Here is a 20,964-nt window from a genome sequence, read left to right on the forward strand (position 1 = left end):
TGAAAAGGATGTTTTCTATAGAAACAAACTGTTAGAAAAATCTTTTTGCTATAGATGGAAAGTAAAAGATGGATATCTCCAGGAAAAATGTAAATGATGGCATTTGTTTGGAGCTATTTTAGGGTAGTGTGTAGTGAGTAACTAGCAGTCACAGGTTTGTCTGATCTGAATTCCTGCATTAGAAATAAATTAGTATTAAAAGCATACGTGAGTTTAAAAAGCTGTTGCTTGCCTGAAGCTTTTCATTCTGGAATCTGCCCTCAGCATCATCTCCTTGGCCCAAGGTAGCATAAATTGGTTGATCTTTAAGGTGTGTGATTAGACTCACTTGTTTAGTAAGATTTAATGGAGGCTTTGGCACTGTAATATTTGAAGACATGTTTGGATTTAGCATTTTGCATAAACCCCGAAAACTACTCTCATTTAGTAGATCTGTGGAGTTAAATTTTTTTTTTTTACTTTAGCTAAAATGTTTTAGACACTGAATGAAATTTTTAATTTTATGAGAAAGTAGGAAAAAGAGAGAGCTGTAGATAATCACAGTAAATGCAGTTAACAGAACATAGCAGGCAGAGGGCTGCAGTTAGTAGCAAGTTGAAAAGCTGACAGGCTCTAAGAAAACTGATATGAAATAATAAAAAAATATTAGAAGTGGTGCAATTTATGTAAAGAAATGTAACAAAACCTTTGAAACAGGCTTTGAATAGAGGTTATGAGATGTTCTGCTGGTAGTGGTTGTGAGGTAAGGTTTTTTTTTAATTTGATTTGGATTCAGTGGTGGAAGATGGGAGGAACAATAGGACTACCAGTTTAATGTTTGCACCAAAAAGTATTGTTTGACACTATTTGCTACCAGTTATATGACTAAAAAAAGGGGCCCTGTCATGCAGTTGCTGAAACTAACTGGGATGACTAGCAAGGAGCATCCAGAATTAGTCCACCCCTCTGTTCATTTAAGTAAATACAGATTTTATGGTGAAACATTTAATTTCTTGCCTTACAAGTAAATAGATGGGGGAGTACTCAGCCCTGGGTAGTTTCACGTTTCCATAGTCTAACTGTGAAATAAACCTGAAACATCCTGTCCCCAGCATGCTCCACCCACAGCAAGGCTGCTTTGCCTTGCTGTTGGTCACTGCTGGACCTTAGCAACAACATGGCTTTGGTTTGGCCTCGCTGATATTTCTGTTTGGGATCTTGTGACTGTGCAAATTGTAGGGACAGTGTCTTCAATTCTGAGGTTGCAAATTTCTGAAAGATACCGGTCCTAATTGCAGAGCAAAGGATGTGAACAGTATGTGAGCTTTATTTGGCTTTTATATTCCTTTCTTGCTTAGTGAGCCTGTCAACGCCCAGAAATCTTATCCTGTAGCTGCAGAAAGCAGCCCATCCCAGCACAAATATTCTGCTGGGTCTAGTGCAGGCTTGTGCAACTTGCATGCAGGCAGATTTAGGCAGAAAAGAAAAGGATCACACCATCTTGTAAGGTGCAACATGTAAAAACCATTTCAAGATGAAGGTTTTTTCTGCTGAGCTCCATGTAAGTTGCTGGCCTCATTTGTTAGGATTTGTTTCTTGAAACTTGAAGTCAACCTAGAAATGTACCAGAACTGCAAAGGCAGGTTCTGTGTCAAACTATGGCAGCTTGACATTGATGAGCCTGTTGTTCAAGTGACAAGATGGTAGCTGACAGTTGCAGGGAGCACAGTTTATCACAATGATGTGAGTTTTCTGTTACAGTCACACAATAGAGAGTCCAAAGCCACTCTTCTCCACCAATTCCCACTGATAAATTCCCCTTACTTCACAGTCTGGCTTCCCTTCTGGCAGTAACAAGCTGCCCTTGTTACTGGAGGAGTGGTCTGCCACTGGAGAATGCTTGATTGTGTCAAAATAATTTGCTAACCATCAGCAAGTTTAAGGAAAATTATAGGAAAAACAAAATAAAAAAAATCCTTCATAAATGCAGTGTACACAGAGGACACATAAATTTGAGGTTATCTGTTTATTCACTGAAAGTACAAGACTTAGAGAATGAGCTGCCATTTCCTTCCAGGAGTCCAGCCTGTTACCCAGCCACTAAGCACCCAGGATGCAACTTAATCAGGGTAATTAGCAGTTCTCTAATTGGTTTCCTTCATATAGCATCTAAAATACTTTAGATGACCTGAAGAAGAAAAAGAAGGGTTTTCTTGCAGCAGAGTTTTCTTTATTATGTTACTGGAAAGTTGGTTGCAAGGAAGACACCTTGTGGCTTTCTGCAGAGAATAAAGGGTTCAGAGAATTATCCCAAAATGAAAGAGCTAAATCAATCCTGACAAATAGAGTTTTCCTGCATATGTTGACAAATTTTTACCATTGAAATACCCCCATTTTGTGTTCAGATCTTTTCAAATCAAGTTTCTGGTGTTGAGAATAGATCCCTTAGAATCTCACTTCAGAGTTTTCCTTCATTTCAACTTGCATTGTCTACAGTTATGTGTTTGGATATGGTGCAAGGCACTCTGGAATAAAATCCACACTTTCTACAAAGTTAATATTTGCTATCTTAGGTACTCCTAGTCACTATGGCTCTCTTTGTACCATTAAGTCAAACATTTTAGCTGATGTTCTCTGGCTCTGAAGGCCATGGCACAGCATGGCTTGCATCTCTCTTCCTCCTCCAGACAGGGTGGTCAATAAAATCATCTCCAGTGACAGCCTCTGCCCTGCATTGTCCCAGGCAAGGGCCAGTTCCTACAGAGCCATGCCAGGGAAGGTGCTCACAGTGGGTGCCTTGAGCCATTCTCTGGATTTTCTTTAGTTTACCAGTATAGAAGTAGCCTAAACAGCTGAACTGGTCTCTCTTACATCCTGGGAAGTAATTTGTTCAGTCATGTGTAGAAACCTCCATGCTATACCATAGGCCTGCTCTGGTGAGGTGCAGGAAGTGCTGCTGTAGTTGTGGTGCTTTGCTGTTGCAGTGCTGGGTTTCATAGGTTGAGTTGACTTTAAGGCATTTCCTAATTAATCTGTGTTTTCTTTAAGCAAATAGCTTCATTGAATGTTCTTTTTTGAAACTAGACTTAGTAAAATTAGAATTGCTTCAACTTGTGTGAATGAATTTGTGGAAATCTTGGCAAAAGCAAAGATTTGCATCTTAAAGCATTGTGAACTCATTAAAATTCTTCTCATGGATAATTAAAGAAAAGTGAATTAAAAAGAAAGTTTAACAGTAAGCGGCTCACAGGCACTGCGACATTTCAAGCATGTTAAAATCAGAAAGAAATAGCTTTTGTAGCAGTAGACTCCTCCTCTTGCATTACGTGTTGTTTTTTCCAACAAATAACCAGTTACTGTTGGTTTCTTTGGTTCTCCAAGTGGCTCATTTATGCCTGATCTGCACAGCTTTTCAGCATATTTGTGACCAGCTTTGCAGGGTTTGTCAGCATGCCTAACAGTGGAGAGACTCTCACAACACAACTGCAGACTGAAAATGCAAGGAATGTTTCAGGAAGCTGTGAAAATGGGTAAAGTAGCTTGAGCATTTATTTTAACAAACTCATGTACTGATTCTTCCCAGCTTACGTTTCTCTTGTACTACTGTGCAGATGCACAAGAATTTTCCTGGTATCTCTACTATCTAATGAAGAGTAAGGTGTATCCTTTGAGGCTAGAATAAGAGAAAGTTGTTAATGAAGATTATAAATAGGTTTATTCTCCTTTGCTAAATCCTACTTTGACTTTAAACCTACTAGCATCATTGGGTAGGTAATATGTTGCTTGTATCTTATTGGCATATAGGATACACCTGTATAATGTTTATTTTATAGCATGGAGGCTATTTAGCCTCTTCTGGATTTGGGGGGGTAATCCTCAGGTAATAATTGATCTCTGTGACAGATCATCTTCTTCCTGTCAAAGGCAACAGAACTTAACCAGGTAACCCATCTTTTAGAGGTGGGAGTGGGGAAGTGAATTTTAGAGGAGTGTATCTTGATGTTTATGTTACCTTTTACAAAAATAATCCTGGTGGGTGCTGTGTCCTCCTTTCTGTCCTAGGCAGCACAAAAAGAACATGTTGTTTCTTCTACTTGTTGATCTAGCACTGGAATGGTATCTTCTAAGAGAGAAATCTCCCCATCTCTAGAGTTGACTTAAGATTAGAACAAGACATCTCATGGGAAATATTTTGGCTTCTGATTGTTAGAAGTTTGTCAGTATTGCTAAGGACTAATATCCATTTCCAGAGACTTAATTTAGTCTTCTGTTAAAGTATATCTAACTTCACATTTATTTAGGGACTAACTTGCATGTTATGTCTCTTGGAAGATTTGTTTGATCCTTTCAGGTAAAGGATTGTTGGGATAATTTCTGCCATAATGGTTTCTTCTGTTCTGGGCTTTGTAATCCTGGATAAGAATCATGAGGAGCAATCCAAAGATTTGAGGTTTTCAGACCAGGAAAAAGTTTAAGAAATCTTTGAAAACCTTTGAATGTATTGTTGTTGCTTCTGGAATCCCAATGTAGTTAAGTAATACAATTGTCATTTTTTGGTTTAACCTGTCCAAAGATCATAAACCATTATTTGACTTGTGATCCATATAGGTATATGTACACTCCGACTCATGAAAGTTGGGATTTTGCTAAGTCAGTAATAATGCCTCTATTTTAGTCCAGGCATGCTTCTATTTGTGACTTAATAAAAAAATTAAAATCTGAGTTTTCTTTGTTAAAGAAAAAAGTTAAAGAGAATTTAAAAGTACAATGGTTTGCATCCACTGCAAACAGGAAGTTTAAGGTTCCTGTGTTAGATATATGTTTAGCATTTGGGTTTTTACTGAATTTCTGATGGAAGAATCCCAGACCCTAGAACTCAAAATACTTGTGATGCATTCAAAGTCTTTGGCATAAACATCTATGTTTGTTTGTTTTTGAAGATGCCAGTGCAAGTTGCCATGTTTATGCTGCTGCATTAAATGCTGTTGTTTACCTGGTGTGGTTTGAAGTTAGGTAGCAAACTCCTGTCCCTTTTTTAGTATGCTGGAAGTAGGATTCCAAGTAGAAAGGACTAGACAAAGAAAATAAAATTGTATCAAATGGAAATAGGAAGATCTTTTATAAGGCTGAAATTGAATCAGTATGACCTGATTCATTCAATGAGGCAGAGATGAAATAAGGAGTTCTGTGTGACCTAACTTTGCTACATTCCCTGCAAATAGCCATACAGAGACTGGGAGATTTCTGCTTCAGGTCTGGGATTTTGCTGTGCAGGGGAGGACAGAGCCAGAAAATCTGTACCAAGGTCAGGGCAGGGTTGTAGTATGCTCCCAATTGCTGAATAGAGCCTTTTTGGGGGAGAAGAAAAAAGGCTCGTTACATTGTTTATTTCTTCCCATTCAGCCATGAAGTTCTCAGCTATCCCTAAAACTGCTCTGCTCACCAAAATACATGACCTGATTTTTGAGGATATTTATTCTCAACAAGAATAAAATGCTTCAGTTCTGTTTTTTGCAAATAAAGAAATAGGTTTTACTAGAAGGTGTGTGCCAACTGTGTTATATGGTAAAATAGATCTCAGCTGTTTAACACTAGTATTTTGTTCTTTATTCAGCATTTGTTTAGCTTTTAACTATATCTTTGTGCGAGAATTGTGTGAGTAATTTGACAAAGACTGGTTTCTTGTGCACTGGGAAAATCAAAGTGATTGTTGAATCAGCTGAGCCTTTTTGCAAGAATAGGAACATATCTGGGCTGATCTATGGCCCTGTTTTTAAATCTCATGAGGGCAGGGAAACCAATTAACAGCTAAATCTAACCTGTTCTTCAAGGGCAAAGGGGAACTTTTAAATAGAATTAATAAGGAATGTATTATAATATTGCCCTCATTTGAATAGAGGAGTAATTAGTAAATAAGATGACCAGTGTCCTGTAAAGGGCCATGGGGACTTCCTGTGACTCTCTACGCATTACAGGAAAAATACTACATTACAGAAAATGGGGGTTTAAAGAACTAATGTGGTGTGTCATTACTGTGGGGGTTTTTTCCCTTATGTCATAAAAATGAGAAGACATCTTCAGAACATCTTGGGTAACAGTTGGTAGCACCTCAGAGTCTGGAGATAGAGTATTTTCTTGGCTGTTTTTGTGCCAGTCTCTTTAGCTGCCAGCCTATCAAAGCTGTGGTGCTATGTTGATTTTAGTCAGAGTGACTTTATTGTCTTTGTCTAGAACTCTAGGTCAGATCTGTGATTCTGAATTTATTGTCTTTGTCACATTGTAGAAATGTGCTCATTTCTACATTCTGTCCCTAGAGTTCTGTTTTAAAATACTGGATTTGGTATTTTGGTCTCTTATAGGATACATGGGGATTTGGGAAAGGATTTCTCATGAATGGGATCCAGATGAAGATATTTAGTTTCTGAAGTCTCCAGGCAAAATACCAGAGTCATTACAGTTTTCAGAGGTTACCCATAGGTAATTTAAGCCATTACTTTTTGCTGCCAGAAGAGTTGGCAGATGAATACTTAATGATTCCCTCTGCAATTCAAATGTCCCAATGAGCTGTTGAAAATGTCTAACACCCAATGAAAAATTTTTACGAATGTGCAGATGTAGACCCAAAACACTCCCCAAAGCAACTCTAATGCAAAGCAAGGCTGGTGGAATGTGTATAGCTGGGTTGGCCTGGGGAACATGCAGCAAGAGCTTGGAGGGGGGAATTCCTCAGTGTTGGAACAGAGATCAATATTTGGGACACTTGTCACCAAGACTGGAACAGCACAAGATGGGCACTTGATTAGAAGAAGGATGTTTTGTCATCTATATGGATCCATATAGTGGATTCCTTAAATAATCAAGCCAACAAGCTGCAGGAGTTCAGAGAAGGAATTCACTAAGTTGTCCTCAAGAGAAGCAAGTAGTAAAAGATAAAATCAAAATTTTTGAAGAAGTTCTGCCTTGGAAAAAGGCATATTTTCCACTTCAGCCTATTTTTTGTGTTTATTAAATAGGATTAATATTTAATAGTTAGGAAAGCCAGTTCAACAAAGAAGTGTTTGAGGGAAAAATGCTTGTGCAAATGGGAATCTGCACACATTGCTCCCTAAGATAAACACCTGTGTCTTACAAAATATTTCTTTGGGCAAGGCAAGCAGAGAAAGGAGTTTAATTAAAAGGTGGGGACTTTGTTGTAAGAAGTATGAAGTAACATGCCCACTGCCATGTGAATGCAGTCCCTGGTGAGCTTGTAGGTGATGTGCCCAGAGGAGCAACCAGGCAGAGGAAGGAGCTGCAGTGCTTTGGATCATCACAGTGAGAGCAGAGCAGCACTGAGCCTTCCTGAGAGCCCCTGTGTCTGGAAGCAGTGCTGTCAGAGCATCCCCAGGAGAAGCTGAACAAGATTGCTCTTTGGAAAAAATCATGTAGGGGACAGAGAAATTGTATGCACTCTGCAGACACTGTAACTGAGCTTTCCCTCCCTATTGGCTGTGTTCTCTGTTGCAGACAGTCTGCAGGATAATTTCTTTTGAGAGGGCAAAAGCAGAAAAATCTTGCAATCATGCAAGTTTTATAATAAAAGCTTTGAAAGTTAAGAGGACCTGAACTGCAGTAACATAGTTGACCACATCCAGAGCTTTGCACCTTGAACATACTGCTCTTCTAAACAGAGGCATCACATCACAACCTCAGCTTATCTGATAATGAATGCAGCATCTTCAACAGTGACTATGTCTCATCCATGAAGCCAGAATAAGAATAATTAATTAATAAAAATATTTTGCTGCATGGTGATCTCACATGTGGTACAACAGTACCCAGGAGCAGGGTGGGAGTGGAAAAGCTGTGTAATGAAGAAGCCTCTGCAGCAGGAATACCAAGAAAGGGAGGAGGAGATGGTATCTCCACTGTGAATCTGACAGCACAGGTCTGGAAGCTCAGAATGTGGCTCTGAGTGAATGTGTGGTCTGAACTACCCACTGGTTTTATGACAAAAAAATGTTTGAGTCTTCTTTGTGAGCAGTTGTCAATGTGATTTCCAAATGTACAAGTACTTTGGCTTGCTCTATGTGCATAGGGGGTTATGAGTAAATATTCTGACTTCTAAAGGAATACCTTGTCCTGAACAATGTATTAACAATTTATGAATGTAATTATTTGTTAAATGGCTTATTTTTGCAACTTTATAAAAAGCCTCTCTCTCTCTCTAGAAAGGCTGATTTTTAAAATTTTTGATAATTCCTGTGGAGAGCTGACTGGTAAAAACTTAACATTGACAAGATTACAGGAGTTGAACAGGAATAGGATAGGGAATGGGAATACCAAAAGAATGAGATGTCTTTTTATTTGCTCCCATCTGTTTAATGAATAGGTTCCCCTTAAATTTCATAATAATATGATGGCTGCATAACAGTGTTCATATTCTCTTGGTGCAGTTTGTGGTAGTAAAAATCAGTCTGCAGAAACAAGGCCAAAATATATCCTAGAACATAAATTTCATAGTTTTTAAATTTGAGAGAAAAGCTACAACCTAATTTTACAGGACACTCAGTGTATTCTGTAAGGCTTATTCAAGTGTGAGTTTCTATAAAATGTTTTTTCCAAAGAGGAAAATGATTTATTATCATATTAAAGACTGACTTAGTAGATGCTCTTCAGTTTTATTGTTTGTATTTCCACCAGATTTTACTATGAGGAAACAATTTAGATGACAGCAAATATCTGTATCTGGCCTAGAGCATGAGGTGTAAGCAGAAATTTAATTCCCAGAACAGGAAACAGAGCCTGTGGAAGGGAAAGGCTAATTCCAAAGTCCCTTAAAACAACAATAAAAAATATGGAAATTGGTATCACGGTAAGTAGTGCCATTAATCACTAAACATCATTATGGTAACAGAGCAAACAGCTTTTCTAGTGTGCAATTAGCAAAAGAGCACTCATTTTGTAATGATAAAAGCAGAGGGATTTAGCTGTGGCATTTAGTTTCTGTAGTTACAATAAGAAGTGATACTGTATTCAGTGGTTGCTATCAAATACACTCAGATAAAACCAGTAATTGCTATGACAGCAAATCCAGATTGGATGCTTCTCCTCTGGTGACTCACACCCAGCAGGAAGGGCTATCAGTTCCATCAGTCATTATTTCACCTCACACACACATTGCTTCCTGGGTTGCAAAGATAAATCTCACTAGAGCTGTTACAGTCATGGAAACAGAGGGAAAGGAAGCTGTCCCTTTGTTAATCCCTTAATAGAGAATGTTCAGAATCTTGCTTTTCAGGTTGGCCTGGTGTGTGAGAGCAGCTTCAGTGTGGAAAAGCACCCAGGGGGCGCAGGGGAGTGGTGGGAGCTGTGGGTGGGGTGGGCAGTGCTGGGCTTTGCCCCAGAGCTCTGGGTAAACCAGGCAGCCTGGGCTGTCTCAGGTGAGAGCAGGGTGTTGAATTCAGGCAGCAGATGAGGTCATGTTTGCTAGAGCAGCACCTTGAAATTAAAGCCCAAATTACATCAGGAAATGCTGTCATTCAAAAACATCCATGATGGAGTTCTACAGAAATGTGCTTTGGTTAGTTCTAGCTGATCAGTGTTTTGGAACTCTGTCTCAGTTTGTCCTAATTGACTTGTTCAAGTGACCCCCACTGTTGAATTCAAGCTCTGTGTGATTTGTAGAATTTTTTGCTTATCTTTGGAATTGTAAACTTGCAGAAATCAGATGCAGAAAGTCCACCTTTAAACTGGTAGTTGGATTTTGGAAGATGCTGGCCCTGCACTAATAACACTGAAAAATTTATGCAGAACCTCAGTCTTAATAAAAAATTTAAGAGCCAAAGTCCAGATCTCTGAGGCATTTTGGTTTTGCTGGGGCATCTTGGCACCATGCCATGGTTCTGCAGTGCCTTTTCTCCTTGGTGCAATTTATGCTCAGTAAGCTCTTGATCAGGCAGCCCCACCAAATTCTGCTCAGTTCAGTCTTGAACAGTTCCAGATACCATAACCATTCTTGGATATTTACTTAATTTTTAAAGAAATAACTCTTAATAAAAGGTTAAAGTAGAGTCATCAAAGCCACATTCTTTCACTCAGAAGCAATGGTTCTGAATATACACAGAAGTTGTTGTTGGAAGAGAAAATTTCTTAATTGTACTTTCAGGGCAATAAACCTCCCTCTCAAATGAGCTGCCTGATCCATGGGGACAGGTAAGAACTGTGTAGCATGGAGTGTTACAAAGATCCTGAATGTGTAGGGATCCTCATGGAAGTTTTGCACATTGAAGCATTACCAGAGGAAGTCCAGAAGTTCAAATGTTGGTTGCTGTTTTTCTATAAAGAGAATATAATGCAAACTGATCCAGTGTCCTATAATAGATAAGAATAAAACAAGCTAAAGAGATATTAATCTAGAAAAAGTCATTAATAATGTTTATTAATGTTTTGAGTATCATCAGATGAGGCTCTTCTGGTACATTACTAATCAGAGTTGTTTTATTCAGAAGGCTTTTCTGCTCTTTGTTTTCATCAAAAAAGTTTTGGTTATCTTTGGACCAAGACTTCAGGTTATTTGTTTTGTAAAATAATAAAAAGCTTTTTTATTCACAAGATATTTAAAGCAAAAGGTTCCACTGGATTGTTAAACATCAAATATAGTTTTTCTTTAAAATAGGAAAAGAATCAAGAATTATATCAAGTGTTTTGAGATAGCAGACAATCATATGTTCTTAAGTTATTTCTGGTGGGGATTTTTTGTTTTATTCCCAAACAGATCTTCCTGCTCTTTCATTCTGTCTTTGCAATCCCACTTCATTAAGTCACTATTTTTTCCACATATCAAACACAGGCTTACCTTTCAAAATGTGGGCTAATCCCCTTCTATATTTAAATTACTCATTTTCCCTTCAGTATCTGCCTTCACCAAGGCAGTGACTATTTTCAGATCCTCATTTTGCTTATCAGACAAGCCCTTTCATGTTTCATGCCATTAACAAGAGAGGAAATATCCTCACAGGCAAGATTAGTGATGACTCCTTGTTTTCCTTCAGCTGCTTTTGTGACCCGTGCCCTGCCCTGAGGGTACCTGTGGGGAAGAGTGAGGCAGGAAAAGAACTGTGGTTGTCACTTCTGAGGGGTGAGGAGTTACAGGGTCTGCTGCATTGTTGTAAGGGAGATACAGCTTGCTTAAGGCTTTTGTGACAATAATAAATTCTAGGAGTGTCCCACGTGTATAAGTATTTTACAAGTGTGGTTGTTAATATGAAATGGGAAATAGCGCCTGATGTAGTGTTTGGTGCTGCTGTTTGTTCCCTGTCCCCACTGTGTAAAAGCTGCTTTTGAGGTTGTATTTATTTGAAAGCTGTGAAGGGTATTGTTTCAACTTTCTTTTTCTACATTTTGAGTTAATTTATTACACTATGGAGGGGAAGGATTTCCTGAGCTTCACTCAGGACTCTTCTGTTGTATGTATGCAGAAAGAATGAAGGAAGTCCTAGCTTCTTCTTAGCCTCTAAAGCTTCTGATTCCCACCATTTGTTCTGTGAAATGAAATTAGCTAAATTAAAAAATCTTTATGCTGCTAGTCTTGTACAATCTGTAGTGCATTGCTATATTTGGTAATTTCTAAATGCTTATTTTTTAGGTATTTTGCACATGGAATTCTTAGCAGTCTGTCACCTTACAGATTTTTGGGTTAGAGTTTGTATTTGTACTTTAAACTTGGTCTGTTTACTTTTAGGAAAAGTTAATTTCATTCATGTGTTAATGATAATTTGTTGTGTTGGTGACATTGTTGAGAAACTTTATTATTATAATTATTAGTATTATTATTTTTAAAATTGCCTTCTCTTCCTGGCCTAAAAAAAAAAAGCCCTGACTTCAGAGCTTCATCAAGGTATCAACAGTGACAATTTACAAGGTGGTGTTGTTGTAGCAGTGTCAGTATGATCAGGGTTAAGATGGTAACTCATTCTTCATACTTGTATGCTTCATGGCCTCTTTGTGGAATTTCAAAGTTAGTGTCTTCATCTGGTATATTCCATGATGTTTTAACCAAAAGTGTGAAAAAAAGAATGTCATTCTTAGGGCAAGGCATTTCCATTGCACTGGATCATAGTGGAGTGTGCAAGGGTGAAAATGTATTTGACAGCTCTGAACTTTCTAATTCCACCTGCTTGTATTTCAAAGTGCTTGCAAGCTGTGGTTTTGTTTACCTTTTGATATCTATTTTGCATATTTGTACACTGATTGTAGTAGATCCTGCTAGTGCTCTTGGATACCATCTTAATTGTTCTGTTTGCTTTTAGAACCTTTACAGATGCAGAGACTGTCTGCAGGGATCTGCTGCCTCATTTGGAGGAGACCCAGGGTGAAGGCATTGAACCAGCAGGTAAATGTGTTAAAGATGATCCTTGGAAATTTGAGCTCTTCTTAGGTTTGTTTTTTCTTTTTAAATGTAATTTTTATGTCTTTTCTAGCAGGTTTTGACTGACAATTTCTCAAGGCTCAGTTAATGAAAGACAAAATTAAAACTGAAGTGAGTCAGGGCAGCTGAAAATTCTTCAGGAGCTGCCTGAAAATTTGCATGTGTTTCTGCCAGTGTTTGTCTGTATTTGAAATGATGACTAGATAAAAATTAAAAATAGCTTGATCCTATTGAGAATCATGCAAATTTTTGTGTTACCTTTGACATCACAGCCTACCCACCAGCTGTCTCCTGGGGAGGATTTGGTGTGCAGTGTAATAACTGGAGGCTTTAAAGGAATATCTGTGCTTTGGTCAATTGTGTGTTGCATCAGAGCATGTGCACACTGGTGTCATTGAATCCAGCTGCAGGGCTGAATGGCTTGCCTGAGCGTGCTGCCATGTGGCTTAAAGGAGGTTTGCTAGCAAAACTTGCCCCTAAGAGAGTTCCCTGTTGCCTTGGAGAGGCTGCTACTGGTTATCTAAATGTGCTCATTACAACAAAACATTTGTTCTAGGAGAAAACTGAAGCAGTGAGCACATAGCTATCTGATCTATGTAGGAATCTTGCATGCAGGCTGTATAGTGTGTATAAATATTTATCTGTCTGGATATATAGTTACTTTTCAATAGGCAGGTCTTTGATACACAGGAGGGTTCTTTCCAAGAAGTGAACTGCTAGGTGTATGCTTTCAGTGAGCAGGAAATAAATGTGGATGAATAAAGGCATAACAAACTCCTGTTTTCAAATTCACAGGGTATCTTATTGTACTGTTTGAGCTGCATGTTCTCTATGTAGATTGTCGCTGCGACTGATTCTGCAGAGTGCTTGTGAAGGCTCTGACCTATTTTCCTGAGCATTTATCTGGGACAGTGGTTAATGCTGCCAGCTCCCTACCTGCTTCTCTCCCAGAGGTTGCTGCAGTTTAGAGAAGTGAGCTGGGCTGTCAAGCAGAGCTCCAGCAGGAAGGCACCTTTCACTCAGCCACTCCTGCAGGGCTGACCACAGCCTCTGCCACAAAGCTGAGGTGAACAGCTAAGGATAGAGCCCATTCCAGCTGTTCCATCATAATTTTCCTGCAAACACAGGTCACACCTTATCCATTTTAATTAAGCAGTTCCTTTATTGGTGTTTAGATATGTTTCTAGTTGATGAATCAGGAGCTTACAATTTGTTAGACTTTGTCTTCTATTTGACCTTGGGAATCTGTGGCTCTACTTGTTATCCATTTAAATGGGAAGCAGGCTTTAACATGGAAACATCATACTGCAGATGCTGAGTGGTGAGGTGAGGACTGAATTTCAAAAACTCCTCCCAAAAGATCTTTCATGAGAAGGAAGTTCAGTGACTGGTTGCAGGAGGTCTACATTTTATGTGAAGAGAAAAGGAGGAGATTCTGATATCTTCTAGTTGTTCAGAACTGACTTCCTCACTTTATCGTTGATACATTCTGCAACCTCAATAGTAAATTTATTTAATAAGGACCACAGGTTGTTCTATAATTTTTCCCCATTCCTTTCTACCAATGTATAGAAGCTCATTCCTGTGGAAGCAGGATTTGGGGGTTTTCTAATGCATATGTGAATCCAGAGTACCTTTAATGTTGGCAGCACGCATTACATTGACTTAAAACCAGTGTGAAGTTAGAAGAGAGCTCATCCATGCTGGTTTTATACTGATGGAATCAGCAAAATAATTTATGTCAGAAAAGAGGAGGGCAACTAGGACATCTTTCTGCTCATAGGAAGCCTTGTGGCTTTGTTCAGCTGAGTTTTGAAAACTTCCAGGGAAATTGTACAGCCTCTCAGTACCTCTTCTTAGGCTGAGTCACCTACACTGTGAAATTCTTGATCCAGCAAGAATTCTCTTTGCTGCAGCTCATGTCAATTGCCTCTTGTCCTTCTGCTGTGTGCCTCTGAGAAAAATCTGTTTTCCTCATAGTACCTGCTTCAGTCTTTGACAAACTGCAGGTAGATTCATTTTGTATCTTCTCCAGACTGGAGAAACACAGTTCCTGCAGGGATTCTTGTACGTGGTGTGCTCCAGACCCCTGACTGTCCAGGAGTCCCTTTTTTTTGGCTTGTGCCAGTTTGCTTGTCAGGATTTCTCTCTTGCACACTGTCTCAGGGGCACTGAGTAGGGGGAAATAATCCCTTTCCTTGGTCTGCTGGCTTAATCTTGCCAGTGCAGCCAGGGGTGCAGTTAGCCTTCATCTCCATTGGGGCACACAGCCAACCTGTTCTGCAGAGCCATGGGGGTTTTCCTGCTGAGCCAGCTGGCATCCAGCCCATGCTGTGCCATGGGGCTGTCCTTCCCAGAGTGCAAGACCTGGCTTCACCCTTTTCAAGCTTTCAGGTTGTGTCAGCCCATTCTTCCAGTATGCTGATGTCCATCCAGATGGCCACCCTGCCTTTTGTCCTGTCCATCACTTCCTCAAGTTTGCTCACTGAAGCTGGTGAGAGTGCATTCTGTTGTCCAGGACAAGAGTGCTATCATTGTACAGTGTCATTCTCACAAGTAACCCCTGAAGAATGTCACTTGGAATTGACTGCTAACAAGACTTAGAATTGCTGACCACTGTTCCTAAAGACTACTTGTCCAGTCAATATTTTATATACCTGTTCCTCCAATTGCAGCTGGTTCAAACCTTCCAAGGATGCTGGGCTATGCAGAAGTTGTCAAAGACTTTGTTAAAGGTAGAGTAAGCAATGTGCTGCTGCTTTCACCTTCAGAGCTAGTCAGCTCATCTTGGAAGGCAGGTGGGTTTTATTTACAGGGCCAAGTTAAGGGTGGCCATTCTCGCTGGTTTCAGTCACCATTTTATAGCTCAAAATGATTTCTAGGAGAGTTTGTTCTATAGCATTTCCATGGACTGAGGCGAGGCTGATTGACCCTTAGTTTTCTGCATCCTCTTTCTTCTGCTCTCTGAAGACAGATGTGGCATTTACCTTTTTTCTTGTGATGGGGACCTTACCAGATTGCTGTGCTTTCTCAAAGATGACAGAGAGCAGCCTTGGGATGGCTTTGACCTGGGTTCTCAGTGTCCACTCTGAAGGAACCCATCAGGTCCCATCAACTCTTGTATGCGTGCAGTTTGTGTATGCGTGCAGTTTGTGTAAGTGGTCCCTGCTTTGATGTTCTGCTGCTGTAGGTAAAACAGCTCACCTTCCACTAGGATTGGAAGCTCAGGAAGCCTGACCTCGAGGTGAAGAAGGCACTGAGAGCATCAGACCTGTGCCTGTCTTGTGTCAGTGAGTTGCCCACAGTATCACTGGTTCTCCCTCTGATTGCCACTGTACCTGTAAGTGCCCTTCTTGTGACTTTTCACATTACTCACCAATTTCAATTCTGAGTTTTGACTTTCCATTCCTGCATGCCTGGGCAATGTTTCTGTAGTGATGATTCCTCCTGATTACACCCTCCACACGCTTTCATTTTGGTGCATCGTAATCACTTTTAGAGGCGTCAGTATTGTTATGAAGCTTGTTTTGCACTTGTCCTGGTGCACCACTCCCTCCACGTCAGCTGGTGGAGGCATTCTTTGGAGGATATCTCATTTCTCTGGTCCACACTGTAGGGGTTTACTGATGTGAGGAGGAGAATGTTTTATTGTAATTAATAATTGTTCCCTTTTCCTGCAGTGGAAAAAGTAGAAGTTTCCATTAATTGAAATATTTTTGTGTGTTTTGGCTAATTTAAAAATATTTCCTCTATTTGCCTTTTCTGTTAGAGAGGGTAAAATTATTTGTTTATTGTGGAAAACTGGTAATATAACAGAAAACCCTTTTCTTCCCTCAGCTGTGGCAAGACAAACCACAGGAACACACAGCCACACACAGTTTGTGTGTTTTATTAGAAGAATCACTATGTGTTTGGGCTGGCTGAGACTTTCAGGTTCTCTTGAAATTCCAAAGTTCTGTACCTTTGTTTAATCTGTTTATTGGCACAAGGAGAAGTTGGACACAAATGCCAAGCTTGCAGACTCTAAACAGTGTTTATTCAGCTCCAGCTCTTACTAAAATGAAGTTAATCTTTCAGGGTCACAAACATCTTGAAGAAAATTGAAAAATAGTGTGTGAGAGGAGGAATGGTGTATTTCTGTTTTCAGCAGAATGTGGTGGCGTCATAGCTGTGGAATCTTGGATGGTGACTGACAGGAATGCCTCCAGCAGAGAGCTGAATTCCTTCTCTTGTCATTAGGGCAGAGTGATGTTTTGCAGCACCTGGCATATAATCAAGACCCTGTTTTGTGAGTTAGTTCTGATTAATTTTCAGGCAGAAGTTAAATTACTGGTTTACTTCTTGCTTCGCAGGGCATATCTGTGGAATATCACTTGGAGTTGCTCAGATCATGCAGCAGGGCCATTCCACAATCAGGCTGTTTATCTGTCTGAAAGGTGACCTTGGGTCCTTTGCATTTTATATGGCTCTCAGAGCTGTTCTTCCATAAACACCTGAATTCATTTATATTCTCAAATCCTTTCTGGCAGTCACCAGAATGCTTGCAGGTCAGGTAGTGAGCAGGAAGGTTTCACTAATGATATTAGCTTTAAGCTGTAGGATTAGTGTATTTCTCTTGATTTCTCTTGATCCTTCATATATCCCAGAGGTCCAGCAGTTTCAGCCAGACTGATTATACACGGGGAAAAAAATTGTTATTTGTTTATCTGTTTGAAGTAATTTTTCATATTTGGGCTTGTACCATGTCAGAACTTCCCATTTTACATGGTGGAAGGAATAAACTGGCTGTTAAAAACCACAAAATGTGTAACGTGTTCTATGTTGTGTGTAATTTCAAACTTGGTGTAAAATATTTGAATAACAAAGGTACTTTGTACACAGTATTCACATGTAAACAGTTCATAAATTTGGGATTATATTGTAAAAGATGAGTTGAAAACTGCAAGTTTATCTTTTAAGGGGTTCTTAACTACTTTTTTCCTCCTGTTAAGTTTCTTGTTGAAAATTTACACTTTAGTTCCCATCTTGGTGGGAAAACTGCCCATCTGAAATCCCAGGTATTTAGATCAGCTTTTCTTAGAACAGTTCCCAAGAGAGGCTGCAGTACAGTGATCCTGTTATAACTAATGAATGAGACTACCCTGAGCCATCTCTTCCTTCAGCAGGGAAGGCAGTGAAACACGGAAAATGAAGTCTGATCATGGAGTTTTTGGCCTTGGAGCAGAATGACATAGGGAAAAAAATGTCCTTCCAGAGCCTCAAACAGTGACAGTCCAGATTTTATCACCTGAATAAAATCTCTGTTCTTCTTATCTGCCAATATAGCCTTCTTTAAGCAGAAATCTTTTTGCACCATCTCTGACCTTCAGAATTCATATGAAGGACATGAGCCAAGGTCACATAGTAGTGAATGAAAAAGCATTTTGGCTATGAAGCACAATGCAGGTAGCAGAAGTTAGTGGAAGAAAGAGGAAAGGAACAACTCTTTGCTTGCATACACAAAACTTAGTGGCATCAAGTGCTTTGAGCTGCAGTGCTGAGTTTTTTCCTGTTACTCTATGAAGCTACAGTTGTATAAGGTACCAGTGCTAAGGGTGTATATTGAAGGGTTTTATTCTGATCTCCACTTTGGTTTCAGGAGGTGCTGAGTTGATTTCCAGCCTGGACATTGCAGTTTAACTTTCAGGTGCTACTGAGGCAGAACACCTGTTTTGCTTCTCCCAACATTTATAATCGATGCATTTAGTATTTAGCCAGGCATTCCTTCCCAGGCACTTTCTATGAAGAATGAGCCCTCTGCTCAAAATCCCTCTGCAAACTGACAGAGGAATATATTGTTCATGTTCTGGGTTTTTTACTAACTCTGGGGACAGACAAATTAGATTTTTAGAATTATTTGGCTTATTGAGATTTCAGAACTGTTCTGAGATTTAAGTTCTACCTGCAAATACATGCAAAAGCAGACACTGTATGGGCATTCAGGTTTATATTTGTTTGTGCTGTATCTTGAGTATTATTAAGGTGATGCACAGAGTCTCTGAGAGTGATTCTGTTCCTTATCTTTGATATGAATCAAAGATGCCTTTTTAACAGCAGAAAAACCTGCATAAGGAAAACAAAAGGAAACCCAATTTTCAAGTACATTTTTTGTTTCTATGTATAGGTATTTCAGGAATTTGATTAATTTTAATTATTCTCTGGCAGCAGTGCTGTTATTTGCTGCACATGTGAAGTGAAAAGACTATTAATGCAACGTCTGTAATGTTAGTAATATTTTCTGTTTCCTTCAAGAGAGGAACGTCTTTATTCAGGAACATTTATAATATATGGACCAGAAAGTTGTATTTTAGCTCTGTATGCTATGATTTTGTTTTGAACAGAGCAGTCACCTATCTGTGTCCAAGCACACCTGCAATCCCTGATACCTTTGTTTTGGAAGCCAGAACATCTATATATATAATTTTTCATCTGGACTTTGGTGTGTCACTGAGTCCAATAAACATTTGGATTGACAATAGCTTCTGCCTCTCATCCTTTTCACACCTGCTTTGGGGTTAAGTGCAGAAACAGCTGCTTTGCCTTCTCAACTCATAAAATATTTATTGGGTGCTACTGCTTACACTTTGATAAAGTCTGTCTATTACCTAAACTCCTTCACAGCTATTTGTTTCTAAACTGTCTGGATTTATGATGCCCTTTCTCCAGTGACCTAAGCACAGCTCCACCTCTGTGTTTTGAAAGTCATTATGTGCCATTGACACATGAGAAAATGAAGGTGCATGGAGATGAAGCAGCTTAATTTGTACTTATTGTTGTCATTAGCACCTTCTGTTTGTCAGGTGAAGAATGCAAATCTGCCAGCCAGGAGCAGGAATGGAATGAAATGTTGGTGAGTTTACAGCAGTTTGCTCTTGGTGCAGGCTGCAAGTGTGTTCTATAGCACTGCTGTGGATCCAGCTGTGGCCGATGTGTTCCTGTATTGCCACAGGTGCTCAGAGAGGCAGTTCCCAGACCTCTGAAGCAACTAGAATAGCACTGGAGAGGGGTGTGATGCATGTTGTGCTTTAGAACACTCCAAAACTGCTCTTTTTCAGCCACTGAGGTAGCAGGAACAGCACAGATACTAACTGAGCTTGCTTTTTCCATAGGCACAGTAAAATACAATTATGCTTATTAGCTTGTATTAGGAATTACAAAAAGAACTGTTTTCGGTTAGTCTTAATTCTTACAAACCCAAGCACTTTGGTCTGCAATTTTTTCACCAGCTCACTGTAGAATATATCCATTTTTATGCCTATGCTAAAAAGATTGCTTTATTTATGAAAGTACATCTAAGGAAAAAAAAAATCTTAAAAATGTTCTTGTACTGTTTTGTTCAAAAGTATGGGAACTGTTTGATGGAGGAGTCGTGGGAGGGTTTGTGCTTTCCTTGTGAGAATTCACCTGAATTTTGCCAACTCATAACCCCTAGATCCTCTAAGGAGTGTATTCATACTCAGCCCCTTGCAGGGTTTGCAAGAGCCAAGGACAGTCTTTGAGGCAGACATTTCTTGTGAGTGCCAGGGACTGTCCCCGTCCTTGGCACCAGTGGTGAGAGCCAAGTGACATTTGTTGGTGCTCTGCATCTTTGCGCTGTCAAAGAAGGGGAGAAAAACACACAGGGAGAAAAAAGTGGATGGTAAAAAGAGAGGGTGAGGAAGACAAGAACAGAAGATGACAAATGGAACCATGGAAGCAGGGCAAGACAGGAGTGAGCGGAATGGACACATTGGAACATGGGACACATGACCAAGGGAGAAGCTGTGGGAAGTAGTGAGGAGCAGGGAAGGATGAGGGAGAAGAGCTGGAGGGGCAGGAGGGAGGGAAGAGGTAGAGCACGCAAAAGGAGCTTGGATACTGAACAGGAGTGGAGGTTTTGTATCTTTTGGATCTCTTCAGCCTTCTGATTCACCAGCTGCTCCATTGGCACAAGGGAGAGTGCAGAGCTGAGCACAGGCAAACAAATTCAGCTGGAACTGGGGGTGTGCCTGCAGCACACATCATCAACAGAGTTCTGTATGGCACTTTCATTCAAGATGCAGAATGAAGTACAAGAAATAAAGATTTCTCTTTCTACATGGTATATTTGATAATGAGAAAATTGGACAACCCTTCTCTCAAGAGCTGGGAAGTGCCAGAGTTGTGCTTAGTCCTGGGGTCTTTATTCAATCCTCTTGTTTTCTGGTACACAGTCACGTGGTATTTTTCAATTGCAGATTACCTTGACAATGGTGCTTTACCTTCCAGAGTCTCTGTGGACTTCTTTTGCTGATGGCAGAGTCAGACTGAGAATAGATAACTCATGCCCACAGACTCCCATAACAGTTCATCAGATGTTCAAGGAGAGCCTGGAAAAATATGGATCCCTTAATGCTTTGGCCAGCAAAAAGAATGGAAAATGGGAGAAAATAACTTTTTCAGAATATTACTGCCTCTCTAGGAAAGCAGCCAAGAGCTTCTTGAAGGTAGGTGCAGGAAACAAAACCAATGCCTTTAATCCTTCTGTCTCCTTTAAAAATGCAAAAAACAAATTAATA

The 20,964-nt window shown here is 39.7% G+C and overlaps 1 protein-coding gene across 3 annotated transcripts in view; it reads left to right on the forward strand.

Annotated features, from left to right (window-relative positions):
- The window catches only part of ACSBG1 (acyl-CoA synthetase bubblegum family member 1), a 40,550-nt gene that overhangs the window by 2,304 nt on the left and 17,282 nt on the right, over positions 1–20,964 (forward strand). The window contains exons 1-3 of one of the 3 annotated variants that reach the window (XM_064721807.1): positions 3,337–3,509; positions 12,270–12,352; positions 20,675–20,892. In XM_064721807.1, coding sequence (XP_064577877.1) covers positions 3,430–3,509; positions 12,270–12,352; positions 20,675–20,892 — 381 coding nt within the window. In that variant the 5' untranslated portion in view covers positions 3,337–3,429. Of the gene's footprint in view, positions 1–3,336; positions 3,510–12,269; positions 12,353–20,674; positions 20,893–20,964 lie in introns of those variants that run through there. The other 2 variants (XM_064721808.1, XM_064721809.1) reach the window with 2 other exon arrangements.

The sequence above is a fragment of the Zonotrichia leucophrys genome, chromosome 10 (assembly GCF_028769735.1).
Source record: "Zonotrichia leucophrys gambelii isolate GWCS_2022_RI chromosome 10, RI_Zleu_2.0, whole genome shotgun sequence".
Lineage (NCBI taxonomy): Eukaryota > Metazoa > Chordata > Aves > Passeriformes > Passerellidae > Zonotrichia > Zonotrichia leucophrys.